The 24,965-nt window shown below is 37.8% G+C and overlaps 1 protein-coding gene across 12 annotated transcripts in view; it reads left to right on the forward strand.

Moving 5' to 3' along the window:
* The first annotated feature begins 1,956 nt into the window (after positions 1–1,956).
* The window catches only part of SMARCA1 (SWI/SNF related, matrix associated, actin dependent regulator of chromatin, subfamily a, member 1), a 70,273-nt gene continuing 47,264 nt past the window's right edge, over positions 1,957–24,965 (forward strand). For 3 of the 12 annotated variants that reach the window (XM_067024292.1, XM_067024294.1, XM_067024295.1), the window contains exons 1-11: positions 2,029–2,350; positions 7,116–7,202; positions 9,216–9,382; positions 9,724–9,824; positions 9,931–10,031; positions 12,609–12,788; positions 16,442–16,597; positions 17,727–17,858; positions 18,827–18,895; positions 22,522–22,631; positions 23,914–24,140. In XM_067024292.1, coding sequence (XP_066880393.1) covers positions 2,177–2,350; positions 7,116–7,202; positions 9,216–9,382; positions 9,724–9,824; positions 9,931–10,031; positions 12,609–12,788; positions 16,442–16,597; positions 17,727–17,858; positions 18,827–18,895; positions 22,522–22,631; positions 23,914–24,140 — 1,504 coding nt within the window. In that variant the 5' untranslated portion in view covers positions 2,029–2,176. Of the gene's footprint in view, positions 2,351–7,115; positions 7,203–9,215; positions 9,383–9,723; positions 9,825–9,930; positions 10,032–12,608; positions 12,789–16,441; positions 16,598–17,726; positions 17,859–18,826; positions 18,896–22,521; positions 22,632–23,913; positions 24,141–24,965 lie in introns of all 12 variants that reach the window. The other 9 variants (XM_059050926.2, XM_067024297.1, XM_059050921.2 and 6 more) reach the window with 8 other exon arrangements.

Raw genomic sequence — 24,965 nt, forward strand, 5'->3', positions numbered from 1 at the left:
GGTTTCCTCACAAAAGTGCATTTAGCCCACGACGTAACTGAAATACCATACATTGGCAATGAGAAATACAATAGGATAAAGTACCCTTGCAAGCAGGAACACATCAATACACAACGAATATTTCTGAAGTCTTTCTCATTTGAAGCCCCAAGCAATGAAAGGGGACTTCTATCCTCCCACAGCTGCAGTTTGGTAATAAAGAACTCTTGCATTGCCCTCATCTGGAAGGGTCCTTCTCAAGTCAGGTGGATGCATGCGTTGCAGCATCCTTCTCTTTCAGCGCTTCTTGAACTTTCCCACCAGACAACTCTGAATGACTGAGGAGACTGAACAGTTAGTGGGGAAGGGGTAGGATATCCAACTGGAAGTCTCAAGCTTTTATTTGGAGATACTTCAAACTCTGCAGTTCATTCCTTAATACATCTACACATTTTAATTTTAAAAAAATCGTGTTTCAAATGACCTGTTAAGTGACTTAATTCCATTCCACTTTTGGACTAAAGTTGACGCTTCAGAAATATGAACTATTTTTAATACTGAGACTCCGTATACCTGTTGGATAGTACACATGTGTACTTCAGGGTGAGAAACGTGGGCACTGGGAGCAAAATCTAAAATAAATGAGAAGAATATAATGAAAGTAAAATCAGAGCAAAGCTAGAACCACCAGCCTCTCCTTTCCTCTCAGTGGCACACTCCTTCAATCTCCTGTCTTGCTCTTTGCCTCTTTTTCTCTGTTCAAAACCAGTCCCTGGACAGGACCTCGCACTCATTCACACTAAAGTGTAAATGATCAAAACCAGCTAAAATCTCACAAGGTTTTTGCACATTAAGGAGTCACAGCTTTAAAACAAAAGGGAATTTAGGGTATTATCCCCAGGAAGAAGGGATATATTTGGGGGACAATTGTGTGCCTTCCTGCTCTTTGCAGAAATCACACTTGACTTCAGATTGGGAATTTAGGAAGGTGTGTTAAGGGAAATTAACCATGATTTCTTTCCACTTTGGAAAATACTTGCTTCATTTTGGAAATTGTAGGGTTTGTGATTGTTTGGTATACTGTGTTTTATATGTTTTGCTATCTTTTGTCCCTAATGACTGAAATTTTAAGACTAAGATGTAAATCTTCCCGTTATTGATCAAAATGACTGGTGGGGAGAAATAGAAACAATAATATTTAATAACTGACATTTGCATACCCTTTACAAAATGCTTTTATATCCGTGATCATGCATATTATTGGTGTTGAATTACTACTAAATAACAACGGGGATACGAATAAAATACACCAAAAAAATCACAATAACTCAACCCAATTATTAGTATTAGGCACCTACCATGAGTTGCCCGAGGTTCTGTGGGGACCTTGACCTTGCCCCCCAGGACTTTTAAAATTCAGTGGTGAAGGCAAAAGAAGGGCTCCTGCACGTTGGCCATCTGAGAGGTATCAGACTTGAAAACAGAGCGAATATACGTAAAACCCGGGTCACGCTTTGCCTTGTAAGTGAATGTTTGCAGCTGCAATCTAGAGACTGAAGGAGTGCTTGTCCTCCTGCAGAATTTACGAAGGTGGGAAAAGCACCACCAGTCCCCCTTTGGGGACCTGGGAAAGGGAAGTCCCCAGAGGGGTTCTGGGCTTTGCAAATGGTGAGACAGACCTTCTACAGTACAGTTATAAGCAGAGGAAAAGTTCTTTGTGCAAGAAGGGGAGAGCGCCCCGAGGTACAAAGAGCAGATTTAAGGGGAAGAGGATTCTTTCTGCACACATCTGCGAGGGGAGCTGAGGCTGACTGTTGGGGGCGTGTGGGGAAGGAGATTTTTGGGGGGCCGCGGGCTGTGGGTTCCCGCCTGCACCCCTGTCCGCGCCCCACGCTCAGGCAACAGTTGGTCGTGCGGTGCCGGCCCGGGCTCCGGGTGGGGAGGGGGAGTCTCGCGATCGTTGAGGGGGGGGTGGAGGAAGGGGGGAGGGTGACGGGGGGAGGCCATGACGTAGGGTGGGTGGACGGAAGTGGGGCAGGGTTGAGGGTTATTTAAAGAAGGGGGGCCCGAGTGAAGGGGTTGGAAGCCAGTGATTCCCCACCCTTGCTCCATCTAGCTCTTTCCAGTGCAGCCACTGCCGCCGCCCAGGAGCCCTCGTCCCCTCGCTCGTCCCCCTCCTCGTTCCCGCTCCAACGCCATGGAGCCGGACACCGCCGCAGTGGCAGCCACCGTGGCAGCCTCTGATGCGACCGCCACGATCGTGGTCATAGAGGACGAGCAGCCGGGGCCGTCCACCTCTAAGGAGGAGGGAGCGGCCGCCGCGGCCACCGAAGCCACCGTGGCCAAGGAGAAGGGCGAGAAGAAGAAGGAGGTAAATAGGAAGGGGGTGTGTGTGCGGTGGACAAATCCTGTGCCGGGCCCCTCCGAGGGGCCCAAACCCTGACCTTTGGGCGCCGACAGGTACCCGCGGAGCTCGGCTGGGCTGGGGGCGGCAGGCGTGCGGGGTGGGGGCGGCGGAACAGTCTAGCATTCGCTCCCCTCCCCCTTCTCTTTACGCCTCCTGGAGGCCGGGGGCGGGGCGCGGGCGCGGCGCGGGGCGGCGGGTGCCCGTTATCCCGGGACTTGGGGGCTGGGGAGCCCCTCCACAGCCCCCGGCCCGCCTCGCGTTCCCGGAACTGGGGTAACGGGGTGGGGGATGGGGCCGTGCAGGAAAAAGCCTCCGCCTCTCCCTCTCCTCTCGCTCGCTCCCTCTCCCCCCCCTTCCCGTCGGCCTCTGCCTGGGAAATCTGGGCCCTTCAATCCCACACTCGCGCAAAAGGGGTTTTGCTGGGGGCTTATTTTTGAAATTTGAATTTCCAGGTGCCGGTGGTTGGAAGGCGGAGGACGATAGGAGAGACTTTTATTTCTTTCATTGGCAATGTCGGCCCCTTGGGTGGCAGGGAAAAAAAAAATCATCCCTTGTTCGTTTGGTCCCCGCCTGCTGAGTTAGGCGGGGGTGTCACCCCGAGAAAATGAGCTCTCAGCGTTGTACCCCCGCCTCCTTCCAATCCAAACCCCAAACTGAGGCACGGTGGACGCTGGCTTAGGAAAATTTCCAACGTGTGCACCCTCACCCTCTCCTGCCCCGCCCCCGACGGTATAGTGTTTCACTCCAGGGCCACCCAAATGGTCCCCCAATCCGGCCCCAAGCCTTCCAGGCTTCCGCCTCCCTTTCCTAGTGGGCGCTGCTGGCTCCTGGACACACGCAGGTTTTTAAAAAAAAAATTTTTTTTAACTCAGCGTCGCCAGGATGAACTGCTTGCTAATGTACATAAGGAGACGGCTCTGACACCTATTAAAGCCAGATCCAGAAAAATATGTATTATCTCCATAAGGCATATTTCTTATGGGCCGAGACGTGCAAATAAAACTATGAAACTCGTTGAAAAAATTGAGATTAAAAAAAATAGGATGGGGCATAAGGATTTTTGATGTATAATAAAATTGTGGAACGGATCGTTTATGGCTGGATTTTTTTCCGTTTATGAGTAGACATATCGCAATTTAAAAAAACGGTAGGTAATTAAAATTATGCTTTAGAGATCTCCAGTGGCTTTGTCTGTATCATTATATGATACTATACGACCAAATGAAAAGCTATTGAGGGAAATTAACACCTTTCACCGCGAATTAGAGTAATTTTAAATTCAGCAGTTGCTTCAGTGACATTTTACTGTTACAAGGTTGACTAAACAGAAAGACGATTGTACTGCTAAGTGAAAACCATAGAAAACATACGCATAATTAGGATCTATGTGGTACTTGGATCGGTAAGACAATATCAATGATTAAAGCTGGGCCAAATACCAAGCATCAATATAAATCAATGTTGGGAAATCCAGGAGTGCGTCTAGGTGCCTTTTATTCCCTAGATTGGGTAAATGTAAGTGCTCCGCCGTCTTTTGTATGGCAGTAAAGGTTGTCGAATTTCTAGGGTGTATAAATTTTTTGAATTGTGAAGAGACTGGGAATCAATAAAAAAAAAACCTGTATAATCACTGAGGGTTGGTGCATATATATTCCTACAACTCTGTGGCCTGATCAGAAATTGCACTTGCACTAATAGTATCTCATTTGTCCGCTCAGCGTAGGGAAATGAGGTGCTGCCTGGAAGGAACTTTCTGGATATCTGAAGTTTACTAATTTAGTCATTACATCTTTTTAAATTTTTCCTTAAAAATCTCAGTAGTACCAAAACATCTACTTCAGTGCTTTCATTTGTACCATTGCTTCAAATAAAGTAAATCGGTACCTCCCCCCAATCTAAATGTTTACACACTGCCTTGGTGCCTTAAATGGTGTCCTAAAAGTGCAGATTAAATACCTTTTTCTCATGTACGCCGGTTATTGTACTCTGACAGTGATACAAAGGCATTTGAGACCTAGGAGGTTGTTTCCCCTCAATTAAATAACCACCTCCCAGACACTTCGGTATTGTGTTGATTTTTTCATAATTTTTCAGTCTCCTCCCTCAATTGTCAGGCTAACTATCACTTTTTTTTTGTTTTGCGGTACGTGGGCCTCTCATTGCCGTGGCCTCTCCCGTTGCGGAGCACAGGCTCCGGACGCACAGGCTCAGCGGCCATGGCCCACGGGCCCAGCCGCTCCGCGGCATGTGGGATCTTCCCGGACTGGGGCACGAACCCAGGTTGCCTGCATCGGCAGGCGGACTCTCAACCACTGCGCCACCAGGGAAGCCCTAACTATCACTTTTTAGACATTTCATCTACTTTCATCAGAAAGAATGGGTTTATGATAAAGGACATAGATGTAACAAAACCTTTCATTTAAAACAACTGTAAAATACAAAAATACAAGGGATCCAGCGGCGAGAGGGAGATAACCTGAACACCAAGCAGAAGGGCTGTTACTGCAATGGAATTTAAGTTTTAGTACTGGGCTTCTGCCATCCTTTCTGGCTGTTGCCAGTGTGCCTTCTTCTAGTGGTGGTTCCCAAGTCATTTGCTGCTGCTTTTATTCTCTGTAGAATGGAAAGCCAGATTATCAAACTTGCTGGAATTGCGTATCAAATAAAAGAAAGTAGGCTCTGAACGAGAGCATTTTCGTGATGCATAAAGTAGATGAGAGTGGATTATCTTGTGACATTTAGCTACAGAAGGGTATTTTTGCTTACCTTCTGGTTCTTGAACTTCCTTGGTTTAAGTGACAGTTGGATAACCCAACGCTGTGAAACTTAGAGTTGGTATTTTGGGTAATGAAAATGTCAAGAAAAAGGTCATGGTCTTTAAGACAGGGCATCTTGGTGACCTTGTGCTGCATTCTCATGGCATCTAGACTACCAGATGATAAAATCCATAAGGAATTCATTAGACTGTCTTAGTCACCTTTTATCTTTTCTTGTATGAGAAAAGATATTTGTGAAAACATATACAGACACAAATGGAAAGGTTTAGAAGGTAAGTATTTTAAAATTTGTTGTGGAAGATAGTGCCAATTAAGTAATTACCTACAGCTTTTAATGGCAATGCTCAAGGTTAGGAATTTTAATTCACATATAATTAAAATTTTATGGTATTCTACCACAAGGTAAGCAAAAAAGTAAAGAGTAAATTGTTTTTCTAATATTAAAGCTTTAATTTTCTATAAGTGAAATTTGTATCCCACATTATTAGATATATACTTGTGTCTATGAGGGAAAGTAATTTTGAAACTTGAAAACTAGATTTCATTTAGCTTTTCAGGGAATGATAAAGGTGTGGATTTTGTTATCCAATTTTCCTTGTTGCTTTGAAAATAAAATAGGGTTTCTAGTGTATGTGACAGTTTGAAAGTGTGGTATTGAGGGCATTTTAGTAGTTTCTATTTTCATCCATCCAGAATTACATTCAGAACATCCCACATACATACATATGAGATGCTGTAAATCAAGATGGCTGTTATTTGGGCTAAGAATAACTGAACAATATCTGATCAGTGCTCCAAAGGGGAGCCCTGACCAGGGTCAGATTCCATAATCTTAGTCTGGATTTCCTCAAAATAGAAATTTTAGTAAATGTTAGAAAACATTTATTAACGACTCGAGCCATGTTTTTCTTATGTTTAAGATCACATTCTTCTGTTGATTTATGACCTAAGTTTTCAGGAACAGGCTGTCAAAAGCCATGCTCAAATGGACATAATTTCTTTAGTTTTCACAAACAGATTTGTGTTTTGACTTTGCAGTCTGTGTTAAAACTGGAATACTCTCCACTTTGGTACTATTGGGTAGATTTGTGTTTTTATTATTTTATTTCTTGATTTCTTACAGGGAAGGAGGTGTATTCTACATATCTCTTTATATTTACAAGTACCAGCTTTGTCTTTATAAAGGATAGGATGCATGAGATAACCCCCTAGATAATTTCAGTATTTTAAAGTAGCTGATTTATATTACTTTTCACTAAATTACAGTTTTTTTAAATATCAAAGGTTAATAGTTAATAGCCCTGAGAAACTGCTTCTACAAAATATTCGTGTTTATAAATAGTTTTAAAAGGTTTTCTTTCCAGTAGGAGAAAATAAACATAAACCAAAAGTTTGAAACTGTACTATTTCATTATTTTAAATATAAATGATTACATTGCAGTACATAAAACAGTTTAAATGTTCTAATTAGAATATAAAACAATATTAAAAAATCATACCTTTTCAGGAACAGAAACCACAGTCTTTTCTTCTGAAAGTTTGGCTTGTTACATAAAGAAGTGTTTCTGAGAATTAATATTTACTTTCCTTGAATTCTTTGGTTTGTGGTTGATAATAGTCTAGATTTTAAATCTCCTATTTGGTGGTTATACACTTTCTTATACTTTAAATTAGACAGTAGGTGAAAAGGCTCATTTTCCCACCTTTTGGTTTTTATTTTAATTAATGCTATTTCTCTGGCTTTCACAATTCTTCAGATTTTTTTTTAATTGGACCTCAGGTGCACAGAACTGGATTAATCATAAGCCCTGTTCATGGCATGCTCTCATCATTGGTCCAGGCATGGCCCATGTTGATTTATTTATTTAGTATTTAATTACTTTTTACTTTCTTCAAATGAGAATGTTGACCTTGCTTTGCAATTTGATGATTTATTTTCTTTGAAATTCTAGAAAAACCTTTCTCCATTTCAACTCAAACTTGCTGCTAAAGCTTCTAAATCTGAAAAGGAAATGGATCCAGAATATGAAGAGAAAATGGTAAATATGTTCTTGGCTAGGATAGTGAATACAGTAGTTGACTTGTATAGAGGACATGTGAAAGATGAAAAAAATATATGTGTTTATATAATGAATACAGAATCATAGGTTTTAGAATTGAAAAGTAATTTAATATATCATCCACCATAATAGATTTTTGTTGGATAAATGAATCTCCTCATTTTCGGATGAGGAAATAGAGTATCGGAGAAATGATATGGAGTAGTTAGGACTGGAAGGCACATCTCTTCACTTTGTTAGCGCTCTTTACCCCACAATAGGGTGTTTGATGCTAGAAATATTTTATCCATGAAGTGAAAATGTAAGTGGCAATATCAATATGGCTGAGAGAAAGCAGGTCACAAAACCAGTCTGGTATTTTCTTCTCCCTCTCTCCTTGCTCTGGATACGTGAATGAATGCTACACATTATGAAGCATGTAATATGGTAATACATTTTCCTGAGGGAAGGCTATTTGCCCAATGTATGAAAATATTACGTGCTTAGGCAGTATAACCGTAATTACACCCACCTACGGCTTTGCTCTACATTTAATTATTTAATTTTTAGTCACTAAAACCCATATTTTAGCTTTAATTTTAACTAGACTTTTATGCCCTGGGATCTTTCAAAACCAGTGAACTTGGTTAACTGAAAAGAGAAATTAATAGGCAGTTAGAACTGATTATTTTTTGTCAAGAGGTTGTTTTTGAAGTAATATTATAAAAATTAGTAGAGATGAAGTATATTTTTTGGTTGTTCATGGTGATTTTACAAAACTCCATGCCTTAATGTTTAAGGCCGCATCTAACGTAGATAGTTAATGTTTTAACAACTCTAAAAACAACATTCCAGTGAGGATAACGTAAAATGGAAAGGTTTTGGCCTCCTTCCAGCTACTGGTCTGAATGTATTTGTCTAATTCTTATATTTATGTTAATGAATTCTTGTAAGATTCTGATGTTATTAATTATGCATCCTTCATTGGTAATCAAATTCTCTACCCTGTGGTCAGAAAGTGACTGGGAATTAAATAATCACCTTTGTTTTTTCCTTTATCTTGATCTTTTAAGAGTTTTTTAGTGAAAAAAAAGTTTTATTGCATCTATTGGTATAAGCTATATGACCTTTTAAAATGGACTGAGAAATTATATATCGATTTTTCTTTCTTTCTTTTTTCAACATCTTTATTGGAGTGTAATTGCTTTACAATGGTGTGTTAGTTTCTGCTCTATAACAAAGTGAATCAGCTATACATATATCCCTATATCTCCTCCCTCTTGCGTCTCCCTCCCACCCTCCCTATCCCACCCCTCTAGGTGGTCACAAAGCACAGAGCTGATCTCCCTGTGCTATGTGGCTGCTTCCCACTAGCTCTGTATTTTACATTTGGTCGATTTTTAATTGTTAACATATATCAACTCTTTCACTTATATATGTGTGCGTGTCTATGTTTTCTCCAAATCCTCACTTTTGGGAGAAACTTTATATACTCTTATTATAAAACACAATTTTCCAGATCGCTATACTTGAAGAGAGAAATGTATTGTACCATGACATTGAAAGTATTTTGAAACAAGATGACACTGTATTCTAAGATTTAAATTGTTTCTAGATGAAGCTTGAAAATTCTTGGTTGGCTTTCCAAACCATTCAGGATTTGCCTTTTGACCCCAATTCTTTAAGCAGAGTACTTCTTATTGAGGCATTTATTAAGTCCGTCGGATCACTTGACTTCTACTCAAACTATATGAAAATACCATTTTCAAATTCTGCTACTTACTAGCTGTGGGAACTTGGGCGAGTTACTTATCCTCTCTATGCCTCAGTTTTATCATCAGTAAAATGGGGAAAATACTAGTACCTACCTCATAGGTTTATTAAGAGATTAAATGGGTTAGTATGTTTAAAGTGCTTAGAACATAGTACAAATTAAGTGCAAGATAAGTATTTGTTAAATTTTGAATGAACACAGAAGGAAATCATGACTTTTTCTTTTGTCTTGTAAATTAGAAAGCAGATCGAGCGAAGAGATTTGAATTTTTACTGAAGCAGACGGAACTTTTTGCACATTTCATTCAACCTTCAGCACAGAAATCTCCAACATCTCCTCTGAACATGAAATTGGGACGCCCTCGAATAAAGAAAGATGACAAGCAGAGCTTAATTTCTGTTGGAGAGTATGTTGGCATCTGTCTCTCTACTTTCTTCCCTCTCTCCTTCCCTCCCTTCCTCCTGCCCCCCTTCTACCTCTCTTCATACTTCCCTTCCTTCTTCACTTATTCAGTGTGATTTTCTATTCAAAAAATATGGTTATTGTCAGTGTAAGTATGTTTTAGAGGCAACAATATTTCTTATCTCAGTAGAAGTCAATCAGCAAAAATGTAGGCTGGTTCTACCAACTTCTAAGCAAGACTCTAGATAACGCTTCCTTTTTCATAAAAGATATTAACTGTATACTGACTTAATTGACACCTCAGCATTTGGGTTGAATATGAAGGTATTTCTTTTTTCATTTCAGCTACCGTCACAGGCGCACAGAACAAGAAGAAGATGAAGAGCTGCTCTCGGAGAGTCGGAAAACATCTAATGTGTGTGTTAGATTTGAGGTGTCACCTTCATGTAAGTACTTCATCATGTTGGTGTTTTTTGTTTTCAGTTTAGCTTTAGAAAATTTTACTTGGTTGTATTAATGAAATTATGAGAGCCTTGATTTTTTTTTTTCCAGATGTGAAAGGAGGACCACTGAGAGATTATCAGATTCGAGGACTGAACTGGTTGATCTCTTTGTATGAAAATGGAGTCAATGGTATTTTGGCTGATGAAATGGTAAGGAGTTGGTAGCTAAAAACACATTCTCAGTTATCAGTAATTTTATGTAAATTTGAAATACCTGAGCTGAACTTCCCCCCCGGGGTTTGGAGGCTAATGGTTTTATTTAGTTATAACATAAAAGGCATTTGTGAAGTCTAGAATTGTTTCTTTAAGTAACCTCTAGAACATATACTTTCACAGGCCACAAAATTCTTACTGAAATTTTCTCAGATGGTATTAAAAAAGCCTCCTTTTATTTTTGTTGACGTTTGCACTTTGGCCTCCAGGAAGCTCAGAGCCATAGTGAATACCAAAATGGAGCATGTGTGTAACTTTTAATGGTCTGCCCATTGTGTCCTTTGTGCCTTTTCCTATTCTTTAGCTTTTAGTCTTACTTTCCTTGGCCCCTCTTTATTTATTTTTGACCATTAATTTATGTTCCATGTTTTCATTGTAGGCTACCTGAAATCCTTTTGGGAATGAGGTGGGGATAGAAACCAAATGCTAAATGAATGAATGTATGCATGAGTGAATGTAAATGCTTCCATGTGTGATCAAACAAAGTGTGAGGAACAAAAAAGTGAAGAGCATTGTTGAGTCTTGACAGTAGAGTGCCAGCTGGGAGTCAGGAAATGAGCTAAGGAATGATGGACATACAGTTGTCCCTCCGTATGCAAGGGAGATTGGTTCTGTGACTCCCGGGGATACCAAACTCCATGGAAGCTCAAGTCCTTATATGAAATGGCATAGTACAGTTGGGTGTTCTGTATCCGCAGTTCGCCATCCGCAGATTTTGATCTGTGGTTGGTTGAATACTCGATGTGAAACCTATGGATTTTGAGGGCAGACTGTGTAAAAAAAAATGACCAAAGAGAAAAAGTAAGGCCATTTAAGATGCTAATTCCTCAGGTCAGAGGAGTATATGAAGACCTGGTTTGGCATTTTAAGACCAAATGAATAAGGTGGGATTTAAGAGAGGGCAGTAATACTCATATATGTGACCCTGAAGCCATATTTGCAATCACATATCCATATGGGCCACATGACTATTGATGCTCTATAGCTTGTAGTGTAGTAGTCAGTCCCATAGGTACTCATCCCTGGCTGAGCAACTGTTAGGTGTGTGGCAAGTCCTTTAAATCAAGGGTCTGTAGCTCCTTATATTTAGTATTCTGGGTTGGAAACTACAGTCAGCTCAGACAGGGAGGAGCTTAGTTAATTGGACAACAGAAAGATCAGGATTTGCCTCAAGCTCCTCTTGGCTGCAGCCTGTCTAAAGATCCTTCATGTTGAATTTATGCTGACACCAGCTATGTTTTAATTACTAAAAAGGGGAAAGATACTTCGAGTATAGAAAATTGGGAAAAAAACTGGGAAAAAATTAAAAGTAATTTACAATTTTGTTACCTCGAAATAACCATAGTTAACATTTTGGCATATTTCTTTTTAGTCTTTTTCCTCTGGTTGTATTTATTTTGCATAGTTGAGGTCGTATTATATATGATTTGGTATTCTGATTTCTTCACATTCATACATATTTTCCACATAATTAAAGCATTTTGGTAAAATAATTGTTAATTACTGCATAATGATTAATCCTAGGGAGGTTCCATAATTTTATTCATTTCCTCCCTTATTGCTGGTCATATGGATTGGTTGATAGTATATATTATATATATGTGTATAGTATATGTTGATTGATATATATGTATATATTTGATATATAATAATACTGTTATGAGGACCCTTGTAATTTAGTTTTTCTGCGCCTCTCAAATTATTTCCATAGGATTTCTAGAAGTGGACTCACTTGGTTAAGGAGTATAAACATTTTAAGATTTTAACGCATACACCCATAAAACTCATAAGTGAAATATCAGATAGGATAAATGTTATAAAAATAGCTTTAAGCTTAGGTTTATAAAAGAGATGTATAACTTGTATAGAGATAAAACCAGAAACTGTTTTGAAAGGTCATACAGCATAGGACATAGTTCCCTTTCCCATAGGTTAGGTAGTGGATTCATGGGTGTTCAGTATATTATTTTTTAAAAAGTCCACTGGACTAGGTGATCTCTAGGGTCCTTTCTGGCTGCAAAGTTCATTTATGTTCTGTTCTTTTATGATTCCTTAGGTCTTCAAGGGTGTGAGATGCAAGTATAGAGCTACATGCCCCTTGAAATGCATAGTCTGCATATTTCATGTCTGGGCTGTCATAATGTTGAGGTCAATGGGAAAGAAAGACCGGTATCTAAGCAGGCTGATAAAGGAAATGTGTCTTTGTGAAATACACGAAATTCCTAATTTTGCAAACTAGTAGAAAAAATAATATAGGTTGCTTGCTCCTTTAGGAGTAAAAGTCTCCTAAATAGGAAATTGCTTTGCTGAGCAACTTTCTAACTGCAAGTTCTTAGCTTCTTTTTGTGCTCATGGTAAGTATTGAATTGGAATGGTTATTCATTAAAAAAAAGTCTTTTAACTTTTCCCTATGTGAGATAGTTGGCAAATATCTTTTGTAAAGTTGCTACTAACAAATGTTTCATTAAATAAAAAATGTTTATGGATTTTTTTTTCCTTGTGATGCTGATGCAGGGTCTTGGTAAGACTTTACAGACAATTGCTTTGCTTGGTTACCTGAAACATTACCGAAACATTCCTGGACCTCACATGGTTTTAGTTCCAAAGTCGACTTTACACAACTGGATGAATGAATTTAAGCGATGGGTCCCATCTCTTCGTGTTATTTGTTTCGTTGGAGACAAGGATGCGAGAGTAAGTGAGAAACAGGTTTAAAAAGGCAATCAAGGATAACAACATTTCCGAGGTTAAGTTTTATTACTATAAAAGACATTCGAGTTGACTGCTACTACTAAACATCACTTAAGTTGTGCTTACTCTTTGTTAGGCTCTTTTTTTCCTAAGTGCGTTTTATATATTATAAGCTAATTCTCACAACACTCCTGTGAGGTAGATGTGTTACCTATTCATAACAGAAAATCCATTATTATGCTTATTGGCATTTACTTTTAACTAGCTCATTAACCTAAGCATTTTGAATTGCACTTTTTAAAGTGATTTTTTATTTTAAAAAGTCTTACTTTATTGACAGTATATCTTATCAGCGATTCTATCGTTTGTGCTGTTTTGATGCCAAAAATGTATCAATTTGCATTTCAGTTTTTTTGTTTAAATTTTTTACTTTTAACTTTGACTTGTTTACATGCACATATGCACATGCACACACACATGAATGGAACTTTTTTTCTCTTTGTACAGAGAGAGCCTTGTGTTTTGTGTTTATGCATAGACACAGCTTTCAGTTTTGATCTTTGAATAGAAAAATACATGTGTGCATACATTCTTAGATAATATCAGAAATTCTGGGCTCTTGTTTAAAGTAGCTATTTGTCAATCTAGTAGGCTACAATTATTTTAGGACTGTTGAATTAATCTAAAAATAATGAATTATGCAAAAATACCAAAATGAATAATCAGCTTAGAAAGCATATTATTAAACTTGGTCTTTATTTTGCCTCCAGAGAACATAGTTTAAAGATTTATTCTATTTTACATATTTAGATAGATAGGTTATCAAAAGATATCCTCAAAAGAATGGTAGCATAATGAATTATGTGATTTTATTATCATTTTGCTTGAAGAAAAATTACTTAAAGTTATTTAAATTTAACTTATAAATAATTTAAATATTGAAATACTGAGCTCATAAATATAGAATTACAGGCTTGATTCTTCCCTATGCCTAATATTTCGCAGTAGCAAATTAGTCACTTAGAAATCTTTCTGATTGCTGCTATTATATAATGTAAACATTTCTTATAAAATTTTGTATTTCTAAAGTATTGATTTGTTTTGCTGAAATTATTCGTTTTATTTATTTATGTATGCATGTATGTATTTATTTATTTTTGGCTGCGTTGGGTCTTCGTTGCTGTGTGCAGGCTTTCTCTAGTTGCAGCGAGCAGGGCTGCTCTTCGTTGCAGTGCGGGGGCTTCTCATTGCGGTGACCTCTCTTGTTTCAGAGCATGGGCTCTAGGCGCGCAGGCTTCAGTAGCTGTGGCTCGCGGGCTCTAGAGCGCAGGCTCAGTAGTTGTAGCGCATGGGCTTAGTTGCTCCGCAGCATGTGGGATCTTCCCGGACCAGGGCTCGAACCCGTGTCCCCTGCATTGGCAGGCAGATTCTTAACCACTGCGCCACCAGGGAAGTCCCTGAAATTATTCTTGAAGGTCATAGATACTGAGAAATATCTAGACTTGTGTTGTCATCATGTCTCAGTAAAAATGTATGTCAGTGGTTTTCGACTATATTATGTGGAATCCAAGGGTTTCATGAAGTGTCTCTGGGAGTTTTCAAGAAAGGGTGGATGTATTTAATTGGTGACTGCCCTATCTCTACCCCATGGGAGGTTGAAATTCTTCTAGACACTTCAAAAAGTTCTTAATCATGAAAACTAACCTTCAAAGTCAATGTTTTGCAAATTGCCACTCATTAATGGGTTGGGGTTCAGTTTAGTGGGTCGTGACAACAATTTTTTAAAACACTGAGATAGAACAGAGTAGACAGTAGCATTGAGGATATGTATTGCTTCTTTCTATATACACGCCCTCAAACATGTATGTGTATACTGGATTGCGACCTAAAATACAGTTTTACTGTGGGCCATGGTCAAAGAGTTTGAGAACCAGTAATTGTTAATTACATAAATAATTAATGTGCCATATACAACACTTAAAGATTGATGTCGTTATGTGTAGAGAAAATCCAGATCATTATTTATAGACAGATTTGAACCTTTGTACCACATGGGATAGATATATTGGATCTTTCTATTTTCCTGGCCTTCTTTAAACACTTTATGAGGTCAGTATTTTGGTAATAAAGTATTTGATGTAGGCTACAGTAGGTATTTAATTGAGGTAGGAAATTATTAGAGAAAATCCTGATCCTGTTTGAAGCTAATGTAGTCCTGAAGTATTTAGAGGTATGTTTCCTAAACATAGTTTTTGACCCCTTCCTTTCATACTCCAGAGGCATCAAAGGTCATGGACATGGAAACAGGAGATCTGGTTTTAATTCTGGCTTTGCTACTGACTGTGATGTTGAATGAATCTCAAAGGGCCTTAATTTTTGTCACCTATAATATGAGAGCTTTTGGATTATGTGATCTTTAATATTCTGTCAAGATATTTAACTCTGAAACTATCAAGTAGTTACACAAATTTCAAAGAAGAGCTAATTTAAATTAAAATATGTGTATGTTCTATGAAACTGTACGAGGAACCATTAAACTGAGTATTTCACAAAATCAAATAAGGGTAAGGTATATGCAGGACTAAATAGGGTCTGGCACCCTGGTTCTTTTTATTTTGCCTCTAACTCCCTAATGTCTTAATTAACTTTTTGAATACCGCTTCCCAGGGAGCAGCTGAGATCTACAAAGGCCTTTTATCTGTCCTCTACTTCATTCCAGGCAATTCTTTTATACATAGTGGGCACTCATTGAATATTTGTTGAAAGAGTCCCTGGCGTGTTTGATGCATAACTGAATTTATGAAATAATGACTTTGCAGTGAACAGTCAATTTTGTTTATGCACTGTAATTTCAGATTTACAGTACTAACCAGGCCCTTCTCAATGTAGATTTTGCTGCTCCCTGTTAACCTTTGTGGTTTTATTTTGACTCGTAATAAAAAATATAATCTGGAATTCAGTTAATACAAGTTAAAATTGCTTTCAATCAACTTGGCTACCACATTGGCCACTGCCTATGAAGATTTAAAAATAGTTTTAAATAGTCTCACTGTTTTAAATAGACTCATGTACTAGATAGAGCAAGTCCCCTTTATAAAATCGCATTTGTAGCCTCATAACATCAGGAATTTCACAAAAACATTAATGGGATTTCATGACCCCTTAACAAAATTTATGACTCATCCTTGCTAGAAACTGAAGGAGACATACAAGAGATCTCAAAAGGTTGGAATCACTCATGTATGTTGAGCTTTTTCCATTTATTGAAATGCTATCATGTTGGTAAAGCTTGGATCTTGGTAAGAGTATGGTATTCAGAAAGTAGTTCCTTTGCCCATGTCCTTTTGATTCTTTGTGGTATGAAGAGAGAGACTAGTAATTGTCATCTTCTGGTGATGTGAACTTCTCCGGTTCATTGAGTATGCTGTACTCGTTTAATGGAAGCCTTTGCTCCTCTTCTGTTGATGAAAAATATTAGCATGTCATACAGATAATTGACCACAAAAATATCTTTGGGCCTCAGATTTCCTATCTCTAAAATGGATGAGACTGAATGATTCCAGGGGTCTCTTAGAATTCTTAATAGTCTGTTGATGCTTTAATTCTGTGACATCTTGTCAACATATTCTAATATAAGGAACTTTATTTTGCATCAGGCTGCTTTTATTCGTGATGAAATGATGCCAGGAGAGTGGGATGTTTGTGTTACTTCTTATGAGATGGTAATTAAAGAAAAATCTGTATTCAAAAAGTTTCACTGGCGATACCTAGTCATCGATGAGGCTCACAGAATAAAGAATGAAAAATCTAAGGTAAGCTAGTTCTCAACATCTTTATTAAAGTTTTCTTTTAACTACAATTTCTGTTTGTTTACTTCTCTGTATTCAGAATTTTAAAAGTGATAGAAGATTGTGATTTTATTCACAGAATGTGAATGAAAATCAGTTTTTAAAATGATTTTGAAGTTTAAATGATTGAATATAAGACAAATGAAAATTGAGCCCAGTTTTTATGTAAAGAAAATTAGGTGTTCATTTGCTATGACTGTTGCAGCCTAAGTAACTCTGTTATGCTACAGTATTTTAATATTTTGGCAATATTTGGTGTATAAATGTCATTTGCATTGGTTTATTTTTTGAGGAGCTACCTTACGTGTATTCATATGGATTAGAAAAAATCATTTCCTAGAATTATCTGACTTGTGTGAATTAGAGTGTGGTGTTAACATTGAAAAATACCAACATTTCTTGCCATTCAACTCCATCAACAGTAGGAAAAGCGTCAATTATTATGATGAACCTCTCTTTGGATCACTGGGCTGCTTTGGGAGAACCAGGGACACAACTGAAGCAAAATCACCAGGTGGTGCTTTTCAAATTAGAGTTAATACCCGATAAGAGGACGCATGTTAGAGAATAATTGTTAATTTAAGAGCACTATAAAAATGTGCATTTTTATTGATAAGATTACTGTTCTTTTATACTTTTTGTGCTTTAATTTTTGTGGTTTTATATTTAGAAAGTTAATATAAGATATTCGGGGAAAATGGGCTCAAGTGTGGTGCTTAAAAATTGTGACCAGGCCAAGTTAGAAGTTGGCTAGGCATGGTGGATGAACATGATTGGCAGGGAGAAGGCGACTAGCCTGAATTCCATAGAGTTCTGACTGTTTCTGTGGACCCAAAATGGAAAAAATAAATTTTTTAAAGTGGGGGAACGGTCTCAGGTGTGACTATGATCTGCATTCTTGTAAGTGTAGAAATGCCTAGAATATTTTGTTCAGTTGTGCTTCACTGTGGCAGTGTCACCTGAACCAGGATATTTTGCCACAGAAAATTAATCTTCAAGTTTTATTTTATTCCAAAAATGTATTGGGTTGGATGAAGAACTGATGAACATTCTAATAAATAAAACAATGTTGACATAACTATTATTTTTCTAGCTTTCAGAGATTGTTCGTGAGTTCAAGTCAACTAACCGCTTGCTCCTAACTGGAACACCTTTGCAGAATAACCTGCATGAACTCTGGGCACTACTCAACTTTTTATTGCCTGATGTCTTTAATTCTGCAGATGTAAGTTTGTCATACATTTTAAGTGTAATTTTCTTATGTTCACAGACAGCTGTTTACAAAGCATAGAATGTAGATTGAAATTGATAGTTCTTTTTCATTTGTAATTCTTTATTTGTGCTTTGATTTTCTCAGAAAGGAGCTCTTAAGTAGAAATTTTTTCAAACGGGGATATTTAGAGAAATAGTTTCTTTTCTTTGAGATTATCCTGCCTGTTAAACTTTGCCTATATAATAGCATTGCTACCACAACTTATGACATAAGGTAGACTGAGTTCAGAATACTGCTTTCTAAATTTTCTTTTAATTAAATTGGAGGGGTTTTCTGCATACTAGTTTGGTAGGTGGAGTCGTTGAAATAATCTTTAATTATTGCAGGTATTAACATTTGGTGAGTACTAAAGAGCTTATAATATGTGATGTGAAAAGCAACATATTTTGTAAATGTATGGTTTATACTGTTTTTATCATTAACACAAGGTTATGCTAGTGCAGCAAACAGAATTGAACGATTTAAGGACTTTGGAGCTTGATTTTCCTCATTACTGATATTAATTGATAATAAAAGTACCAAGTTCAGCTATCTATTGGTTTGTATACCTTATCTTGCTTTTGTTCATTTTTACTGTTTGATTAACATTTTCATTAGCATGTCTTTGATTTTTTATTCTTATTCCTACTCCTTTTAACTGGATATAATGCTACTATGGTATGAGGAAGCCTAATAAAAGCTTTTTAAGGAAAAACTGCTGATGGAGTGCCTCTATAATGCGGTTCAAATTTTGTTAACTGCTCCAGTATTTTATCTGTTTTCAGAAGTAAATAATATTGGCCATCACAGTTAACATATTTTTGACAGTGCTTTTAAAATCAATTATTGCTATATGAGTTGTATACGAATTTATAGAATACTGCATTTATTAAAAAAGAACAACAACTGTGCACTTATGCAGAATTTTCACCCCTCCACAGGACTTTGATTCTTGGTTTGACACTAAAAATTGTCTTGGTGATCAAAAGCTTGTGGAAAGACTTCATGCAGTAAGTAATAGCAGACAGGAAAATTTAGTAATTATATATATATATATATATATAACTGAGCTAGAAAACAAGCTGCTGTAGAATCTGTTTGAACTTGTGGATTTGCTTCTGGGCTCAGTCTCAGTGTTTTTCCCTCTCAACTTTTCTAATAGCCTCTTTGGGAGGCAAACTCCCACTGTATCCTCAGCTTCTCTATGGAACAGCTCTTTTGCTTTGGCTCTCTCCCCTGGATAATGTGGTTCTCTCCCATAGAGGCTGTTCACTCTCCCGTACCCCACAGGTCCTTGAGATTGCATCAGTATTCTCCTAGTTCCCCAATGCCATTTCAAAACCCCTGCTTCTCCACTGTCATGTGTAAAACTCTTCCTCTGAGGCTCAAGTTATCTTGCAAGTCCATCCTCCGTCCATTCTTTTCTCTGTCATCTACTCATTACCAGGTGACCCCCTCACATTCATTGAACACCAGTTTTCCCTTCTTTGTTAACAGCTTCTTGTATCCTTCTCTTTCACTCATATTACTCCATTTGTACCTGTCCTGTTATCTCAGAGAGATATCCAGTGCCTGGACCCCTGCTTTATCCCCCTCCGTCAGACCATTTCTGTTACATTTTCTGTATCCAGCAGTGAGCCCATTTTCTATCACTTGAACCACTTTTTTTTTGCCAATATCTCAAACTCCCGTGCTCTCTTGATCTGCCATTTCTGCCCTAAAAGCCCTAAACTGGAATTATGTAACTGTGTCTCTGTCTTATGGGTTTGAATTCTGCTTTTACCACTTACTAGCAGAGTGACCTGCTCTGTACTGGGGCTGCTCAATACTGATAAAGAAGATTACACCCACTGTACAGGTTGGAGCCACTACAGTTTCATGTTCCCTAACATAAGCTGGGATTTGATGATGTTGGTGATCCTTCAACATGGCCTTCTTCAGCATTCTTTCTCATTTCCTAGAACAGGTATTTCAGACTTTCCCCAGTCTCCCCAAGACCTCTAACCCAGGTGTTCCCTGCCCTCCTCCTTTATCAGCAAGTACCATCATTCCTTTCTCAAAGAGAAAATAGAAGACATTAGGTAGGAACTCCTTCAAGGCTATCCATCTTCCAAGGATATCTGCATCTGTGTTACCTCTGTTTGAGTGGAAGAGGTCTTCTTTCTCCCAGCAATGGCTAATTGTTCCAACGTGAACCCTGGATCTCATCTTTTCCTGTTTCCTTATGGACTTTCCCCCTTGATTTATCCTTTTTATTGACTGAATTTTCTACCTCTCCTTCCATGTTGGCTCTTTTCCTTCAACATGTACATATGCTCAATTATCTCCCTTATTAAATCCTAACCCACACTTAGATGCCCCCACCTCACATACACAGAACAGTACTCCCTCAACACTTTGTCCTTCTCGAGCTGTGATTCTGGTTTATTACCTTGATGGCTAAGCTATTTGAAAGTTTAGTTTATCCCCCCTATCTCCACCACCAAATCTCCTATTCGCTTTTCTTTTTTTTTTTTTGGCTGCACCATGCGGCATGTGGGATATTAGTTCTCGACCAGTGATCAAACCCCTGCCCCCTGCACTGGAAGCGTGGAGTCTCAACCACTGGACCTCCAGGGAAGTCCCTATTCACTCTTTTTTAAAATGTACACCTATAATTTTAATTGGCTTAGTGGAGTTTTGTGAGGAAGTGGGTATAGATGCATTTGCTATTTTTTGTCTGCTGTTTTTAACGAGAGTCTCAATCTCTCTTTACAAATAGTACTAAAAAAAAAACCCCATGTATTGTCCACTTCTCCCTCTCTCCCCCTACCCTGGAAAAATGTAAACTTGATGTGGCAGAGACCCTGTCTATTTTCCACCACATTGTGCCCTGTGTGCCTGGTCCAGAGTAACTGCTCATTAAACATTTATTGACTTGAAGCCCCAACAGTCATCATGCTTTATGTAAATATTTATTTAGAGTTAAACAGAACAAGTCCAGAAACAAATGACCTTATGTAATAAGGAATTTATTGTAAGAATGCAGAGGAGTAGAAGACAAATCTTCCAAGAATCTTGTAACACAAGTTGTAGTACAGCTGGGCCTCTGATAGCACGAACTTGGTCAACTCTGGGGAATGTTTACTCTGTCTCTGGTGGGTCCTGTTCATTCCTGAATCCATTGACCACTAGCTTTTATCCATTAAATACAACTGAAACTTACCTCACAGTGTTTGTGATTTTTCAGTTACTTAGTTCAGGGTATACCTTTTGGTCAGTGCCCTAGCGTCTCTGTAGTATTTAGTACCGCTAACCACTCCTGCTTTAAGAGCTTTCTGTTTAGTGTCTGGGGTATGGGATGGATTTTCTCATACCTCTTTGGCTATTCTTCTCAGTCCCCATCATGGGATTTTCTTTCTCTGTCCCTGAAAGTTTAGTGTTTTGTAGGGCTTTGTCTTTGGCTCCCTTTTTCATATGTGCTCTCCCTGGGGGTTCACTCCCATAGTTTCAGCTACCACCTCTATACTTATAACTCCCAAATTTCTCTCTCCTTGTCTCTCTCCTAAGCTCTAGACTTACATATCCCACTGCCTTCCGAGTCTTCTGCCTAAATGTCTCACAGTCCGTTGAAACTGTTAAAAATGCCACTTAGACAAATTTAAGAGACCCAAGCAGGAAACCAGAAGTCTTCTTTTACACTTCCCTTTTCCTTACCTCCCATGGATCTCTAGTAATAATAACCACAGTTTACTGATGTCTACTGCGGTTAAGCTCTACACATGTACTACCACAAATTGTCACAGCAGCCTTGAAAATAGGTATCTTTATCCCCATTTAAAAATTCTTGGCATACATATATACCATAAATCTATATGTTTTGGATGAATGGATGAGGAAACAGGCTTGGAAAAGTTGAAGAACTTGCCCAGCTCACAACAGCTAATCAGGGACACAGCTGGATGTAGAATCAGCCTGATCTGGGTTTGATTTCTGCTTCTACCACTTACTAGCAAGGTGACTTTGGTGACATTACTAAAATTGAAATAATTGCCTTTCCCTCAAAGATTTATTGTAAGGATTTAATACTCTATCAAGTTCATGGTGTAGTATTTGGCACATTGCAGGTGCTCTAGAGATTTTTTTTTTCTTGTGATAGAATTTGCCTTACAGGTATACACTGATGATTTCATGTTTTTTCTCTTTTCATTCGTATCTTCCTTAACATTGAACCATTTTCTCCTCATTCATATATTTAACCATTTTTAAATGGCTGGAATTTTTGTTTCACTTTTAGAGACTCTTGGATCCATACTCTGACCTCAGATTTCCTCTCAGGTTTAAAAATATTGTATGACAGCAGATTTTTTAAAAAAGGATATTTTGTACTTTTAAAATAGTCAATAATCTTATTGTCTTAATTTTTAATGTCTTTTCTGCCATCAAATCATGAATGTCTAATTTAGGTCCCCTATTCTGAGTCTCTAATGGGCCATTACTTGGTTCTTTTTTACCAAGAAAGTTGGCAACTGGTGTTGGTAGTGTTTTTCAGACTATACAGTGGGAAGTAAATTTCACATTAGGGTGTTGTCAATGAAATAACTGGTTTATAATATTGAATGCTTTATAAACTTTTATAAAAACTCTCACTTTTTAGGTTTTAAAACCATTTTTGTTACGACGTATAAAAACTGATGTAGAGAAGAGCCTGCCTCCTAAAAAGGAAATCAAGATTTACCTGGGATTGAGTAAAATGCAGCGAGAATGGTGAGCTATTTTATTTCCATTTGAATTTATTTATTAAAAATTATCTTTGTAGTGGTTCAGTTGTGCCTTTAGTTCAAAAATTACATTTTTATGTTTAAATGCCAAGTTAAGTAGTTGAGATGTTTTAATAGAAAATTGATGAGTATTTTATTTAACCTTTAGGAAAGAGCATGGGCCTTGGAGTCTATAGACCTGTGTTTGAGTCAGTGCTTTGCCTCTTAATAACTATTTAGCTTGGACAAGTTATGTAATCTCAGTTTCCCTTCTGTAAAATGGGGATAATAGTACTTAGCTTATAAGGATGTTAGGGTTAAAGGGGATAATGTCACCGGCACATTTGTTAGTTATTCTTGCTTTATCCATCAATGAAAAAAGCAAGCTTGTATTGATAAATACAAGCAGAGCAGGAAATTGACAAGAGGAGTCATAAGGAATCATAAATTAGATAAAATTAAACATGTTAATAATGTAATCATGCTACTAAGAGAAGCAAAGTGTTGCTTATATAAATAAAATTAGATAATTTATAATATACAGTGACTTCTCTATTATTGAAGCCAGTATAGAGTAGTGGTAAAGAGTATATTTCTCTGGACTCAGACGTCAAGATCAAACCCTCGCTTTGTCCCTTTCTGTGGCTCTGAATAAATTGTTTCACTTCTTTTAGCTGCCTTAATTTCCCTCTGTAAAATGGCAGTGACCCTAGTACTTATCTTGGAGTTGTGAAGATTTAACAAGATGATTCATATACCTGGCACTTGAACTCAGTACAAGTTGGCTGTCATTATAATTAAATATTATTACTGTCCAGGTGGATACATAGGTCTGTTTTCTTCTGGGTGAAGGTCTGGAAAAGACAATAAAAATGTTTATAGGATCAGAAAAAAATGACCTATGAAGACAGGTATAAGAAATTACAATTGTTCTTAGCTCAAGCAAGTAAAAGCCAGATACCAACTTTCAGCAAATATTGTAGTTATTAAATATTAATAATTATCAGATGTAGTCGTCTGAATTGTTATCAGCTGATGGCAACTTTTAGCAATGGATAAAGCAGGAGGAAATAGGTTTACAGGCAACATACAAGTTAAAATATTCAGATCTTCACTATTTTTTGGCTTTGCTGATCAAATTTAGTCTCAAATCAAATCTTTTTGTTTTTCTTTAAATAGGAATCTATGCAGATCACCAAAGGGACATTAATTTTTTTTCCAAAGGGACATTTCTTGATGGCATTAAGCGTTTATAATAGTTGATGATTAATTATAGTTTAAAATTTTAGGTATACAAAAATCCTGATGAAAGATATTGATGTTCTAAACTCTGCTGGCAAAATGGACAAGATGCGGCTCTTAAACATTCTGATGCAGCTTCGAAAGTGTTGTAATCATCCTTACCTGTTTGATGGTGCTGAACCTGGTCCACCGTATACCACTGATGAGCACATTGTGAGCAACAGTGGTAAAATGGTAGTTCTTGATAAACTGTTGGCCAAACTCAAAGAACAGGGTGAGTTACAAACCTTCAAATTAATGTGAAGTAACTTAATATTGTATATGAATAACATTTTGCATAATCATTTGTCATTCATTCATTCACTTGTTCAACACACATTGTTGAGTATTTACTGTTTGTCAGGAATTGTCCTATGGGCTGGGTATACAAAGATGCACAAGACAACAGTCCTTGCCTTGTAGATGCTCACAGTACAGTGAGGAGGAACAGTTGCAGGTCATTGTGATAGTGCTGTGATATGCTGAGAGATTGGGAGTTGGGGAAGTCTTCACAAAGATGACGTTTGAGGTGAGCACGGGAGAATGTGTAGGAGTAAACCATACGAAAAAGGCAGGGAAGGGTGTTCCACATCTTCAGTGAAGCAGAGGTGTGAAAGAAGGGAATGTGGAGCTTGTGGTATTTGGGTAGAGTGGCAGCGGATGAGTCTGGGAAGATGGATGGGGCCATTACAAAAGGCCTTTTACACTATGATGTAAGGAGTTTGGACTATTTTGAAGGTGGTGGGGGTGGTCATAGAAGATTTGGCTGTGGAGAGTGATGTGATCAGACTTGTATGTTAGGAAAAGAAGCTTGGAAGCAGTACGGGGGTGTATCTACTGAGGATGAGAGACTAGAAACATCCTCAGGATGGAGTAAAGGCAGATTTTATTTTTTTATTATTATTTATTATTTTTAAAATTTATTTTATTTTTATTTTTTATCATTTAAATTTTATTTTATTTATTTTTTTATACAGAAGGTTCTTATTAGTTATCTGTTTTATACATATTAGTGTATATGTGTCAATCCCAATCACCCAATTCAACCCACCACTTCCCC

This window comes from Kogia breviceps, chromosome X, assembly GCF_026419965.1.
Source record: "Kogia breviceps isolate mKogBre1 chromosome X, mKogBre1 haplotype 1, whole genome shotgun sequence".
In the NCBI taxonomy this organism is placed as follows: Eukaryota; Metazoa; Chordata; class Mammalia; order Artiodactyla; family Physeteridae; genus Kogia; species Kogia breviceps.